The 4,253-nt window shown below is 34.8% G+C and overlaps 1 protein-coding gene across 1 annotated transcript; it reads left to right on the top strand.

Annotated features, from left to right (window-relative positions):
- The first annotated feature begins 409 nt into the window (after positions 1–409).
- Positions 410–1,954, top strand: LOC145126143 (Uncharacterized conserved protein (UCP012943)). Its single transcript, XM_079061546.1, has 4 exons — positions 410–893; positions 1,064–1,220; positions 1,309–1,402; positions 1,499–1,954. Exons 1-4 carry the CDS (start codon positions 544–546, stop codon positions 1,810–1,812), a joined length of 915 nt encoding a protein of 304 aa, XP_078917672.1. The 5' UTR covers positions 410–543; the 3' UTR covers positions 1,813–1,954.
- Positions 1,955–4,253: the final 2,299 nt, after the last annotated feature.

Here is a 4,253-nt window from a genome sequence, read left to right as displayed (position 1 = left end):
CATTTTACAAGTTAAATGATCAAATGTATATAAAAATAAAATTGTTTAAACATTAACAAATCGAAAAGATAATTACCCCACAAGTTATTTTCCTTGTAAAAATCAAGTTTTTATATGGAAAAATTACAAGCCCTTTTATTTTCCTAAGGACCATGCACCCCGTGAAAATACCGTAAAACGATATTGTATTACGAAAAGTTTTCGCATGGCTTTAGGTTGATTATTTTTTTCTCTAATAAAAAAAAACCAAACATTTTGTTATTATAGACTTGAAATACTTTTTATTAATTTTTTTTTATTTAAAATATCTTTTACGTTCTTTATCTTTAATTATAGATAACGATTGCTTAAAATTTGAGGCTAAAAAGAAAGATATTTTCAAAATCGGATTCAATTGTGTAAAATCGGGTCGAGCAATCTTACGTATTCCGATAGAGTCGGTCAGTGATTCCTTATATATTCCATGGTTTCCACCTGAAAACTCCGATCTCTCAATCATCATCCCTTTTTGTTACAAACACCGTCGCCGGTAGAGTGATCAATATGGGTGGTGGAGTAGTCATGAGAGCCGCCGCGAAGGTCACTGGGTTGGGGGTCTTTAACGGTAGCCTTCGTGGCGCCGGAAACCCCGTCGTTTCCACCGCTCGTCAGGCCAGTGTTTCCGTCGCGTCTGTCGTTTCTTCTTCCGATGATGTGAAATTAGCCATCGCTAATAATGAAAACAAGGCGAATTCATCGGTAGAGAAGGCCTATGATGATTGGGAATTGGCTGGCTCCGAAGATGAGCTTTTTATCGAGGCGAGAGAGCCGAAGCCTAGGGTGGTTTTCGGCGGTGCTCCTACTATTCAAGAGGCCAAACAAGCCACTTATGATCTTAATGATGCTCTTCAGAAGTAAATATTTTTCGTGTTTTTCAGTATTATTGTATACTACATCTTGTATATTGTTTGTTTAATCAATCACTTCTAATAATTTTAGCAATTTCTTATTGCCTCACTCTGTTCGTAATTAGGGTCCATAACTCTGATGGAGTTGATCTTATTAAACTATTCAAATTTTCCAGGACTTATCTGTCTCCGAATGCAACCAATGGTCAAATGTTATCGGCTTTTTCAAATTCTGAAAATGTGGAGACGAAGAATTGTCTTGCTAGTGAATCGACAGTATCAAGCCATGCAATCAAAGCTTTTAAGCTTCTTAACGAAAGCCCATCTGCACAGGTATGTCTGCTTCTACTTGTGAGTTTCTTATGTATACCATAATTGAAGCAAAATCACATTTTAATTCCTTTCTTTTGGTTCTTACCAGAATGTTGTTGCTTCCATTGCTTCTGATCCAAATGTGTGGAATGCCGTTTTGAAAAATGAGGCCCTTGTGGAATTCCTCGAGAATCATCAATCAAGTTAGTAACTTTTCAACTTAATTAACATTTAACAACACCTTTCGGTTCTTCTTCTATGAAAAAAAATAATGATCGGAATTTGAATAATCTTTTTAGGTGTTGTTTTCCCGGAGTTTGATCTAGATGGAAAGGGTTCTTCTACTGATGAGAGTGAATCGAAATCTGAATCTGGAAAGGGTTTCATGGATTATGTGAAGGACATCAAGCATAAAGTTACAGTTACAGTGGTTGACATGATGAACAGTTTATCTGATACGTTTCAGACCCTTTTCGGTGGTGCACCAAAAGGAGAATTTACTGTGAATCCAGATGGAACTGCTGGAATATCAATGGAGAAAACCGCCATTGGAGCAACTCTTATGGGATTGGCAATCATGGTTATTACTGTGGTAATAACTAAACGTTCTTAGCACATCATGTTCTTATTTGTCGAAACTTCCAAGTTCTCTTTTACCTGTTTTGCATATATAGTTTGCATACGTTTATTTTTCACGAGTCTTGTTATGAAACAATCCAAACAGTTTCTGCTCTATGTTCATATGTTCTTCCCTAGCTTCTTTGTCCTTACTAAGGCTGTATTAGATGTATGTAAGCTAAGCTTATGTTTTGAGCTTATTGCCAAAAAACTAGCTTAAAAAAGCTATTTGAAATAGCTTAAGTAGTTAAGTTCATGGCAAACTTGTCAAATATAACCTTGATGAAAATAGTAAAATTGTCAAGTATACCCTTAATGAAAAGTAGGTTCAAGCTTTTAAAGCATACTTAAGTAGTATTTTAAAATTTTCTAATTTAGTATATCAAAATGCACAAATATAAGAGAATCTATGTCATCATTTTTATCATTTAGTAATAGTAGTATATATGGGTTTTCTTAACCGTTAAACTTTATTAGGGTTTAATTGTTGACTTCAAGTTTTTTATTAGACGATTAGTGGTTATAAAGGCTAGAATGAGAGGCTGTTTGGTAAGCCTAATACTAGTTTCATTAAAAGTCAACATTTTAATCTTTAAATATCAAGATTGTTTGGTAAAATTAAATATTATTTCGGTCTATTTATGTTTAAAAAACTTTGAATAGACTTTGAATGGTTCGCTAGTCCATCATTTATGAACTTTTTTTTGTGAAAATATGGTCTTTGCTCTCTTCTTACCACTTCGAAACCAAAATCATTTAAAGTTTCTTAATCATCCAACCCTAAATCTTTTGGAGGGTACAAAACAAAATCTTACTTTCTCAAGGGGTTGACTCTCTTCTAATTGATTCCAACAGAAACGCCTAAAGCCTAGATGCAAACTCTTAATCAATCCCCTATTTAAAGTAGATCTCCAACTAGCTTAGCTAAACAAATGACCAAATAACGCTTAACCAACTTTATTACAAAGTACATTAAGACACACTTTTGGAAAGATATTTGGTGTGACGGTATTGTTCTTAAAGATGTTTTTCCAAATTTATATTGTATAGAAGCTCAAAAAAGTTGTTTGATCAAGGAGAGAATTCCACAATGTGATTCAAGTAGCTTAAACTGGGATTGGTTAAGAAACCCGAGGAGGGGCAGATAATCTGATTCGTTGATGGAGTTGTGCAACAAAATAAAAAATGTATCGTTATCTAATGTGTCTGATTTTTGGATTTGGAAAGGAGATGAGTCCAAAACCTTCTCTGTGCAATCTTTGAGAATGATTATGACGAAGACTGATATGGAGATTGTTATATTAACTTTTTATGGGTTAATTGGGTTCCGATCAAAAGTCAATTATTTTTCATGGAGACTCTTTTTGGATAAGTTACGTGTTGCTTCCAATCTTACTAAAAGAGGTGTGAACTTGAACTCGTCCATGTGCCCCCTTTGTGCTAGTTCAGATGAGTGTGTTGATCACCTGTTCTTTGATTGTTCCTTCATGGTTGTGTCTGGAATTAGTTGCAAAAATGGTCTGGGTTGTTTCTTTTCTCTCCTAGAAACAGATCTGATCTCCTGACTATGTTGGCGAATTTGAGGCTGAGCAAAAAATGGCTTAAGTTAAGGTGTGCTTTGAGTTATTGCTTCTTTTGGGCAATTTGGAAGACAAGAAATGACATATTGTTCAAAAATGCTCGTGGATACCCGATGAAGACGGCAGATAATATACAATTAATTTCCTTCAAATGGTTAAAACATAGGTCTTGTTTGAAGTCCTTAGACCGGACAAATTGGTGTTGTTCTCCTATTTTTATATCTTGTATTTTGTAATGTTCTAGCGTCTTGCTAGTTTTGTTTTAATATTATTTGCTGCCGTTCGAAAAAAAAAATTAAAAGCATAAGTCAACCCAAACCAAAGTTGCGGTGTTGGAACCTCGATATATGACAACATTTGTGGAATCGTCGTTGCTCACCTCTTCTGGACTTGTGGTACTCGAGTTCTTATGACTTCTAGCATATGTAAAACACAAAAGAGGTCCACTAAAAAACCTATTTGACTTTAGTTTTGCTAGATCTATAAAGAAACCAATTAAAAGAATGTGAAACAATTTTACAAAAAATCGAATCTTAACTATCTTTATGGAGTCGTAAACCAACGCATTTTGAAAGCTCCATATCAACGACAACGTCGACGACATAACCGCATCTAAGGGCTCACATTTTGCAGGGGATAAATGCATCAAATCAATCGATAGAGACAAGTCTATAACTGAGATCAAACTGGAAAGCCTAACATCACACCATCTACCAATGTGAATCAAAAGCTACACCCCCACATTACAAGTGAGAAATAAATGGCGACTTCTTAGCATAATCTAAGAAAACAAGACACAAAACCGAATCCATATCTATACCAATATTCACCAAATTCAATATAGTTGGCACATGAT

Source organism: Lactuca virosa, chromosome 7 (genome assembly GCF_052849685.1).
Source record: "Lactuca virosa cultivar CGN04683 chromosome 7, Lactuca_virosa_CGN04683_v6, whole genome shotgun sequence".
In the NCBI taxonomy this organism is placed as follows: Eukaryota; Viridiplantae; Streptophyta; class Magnoliopsida; order Asterales; family Asteraceae; genus Lactuca; species Lactuca virosa.
This window is presented reverse-complemented; position numbering and strand designations above follow the sequence as displayed.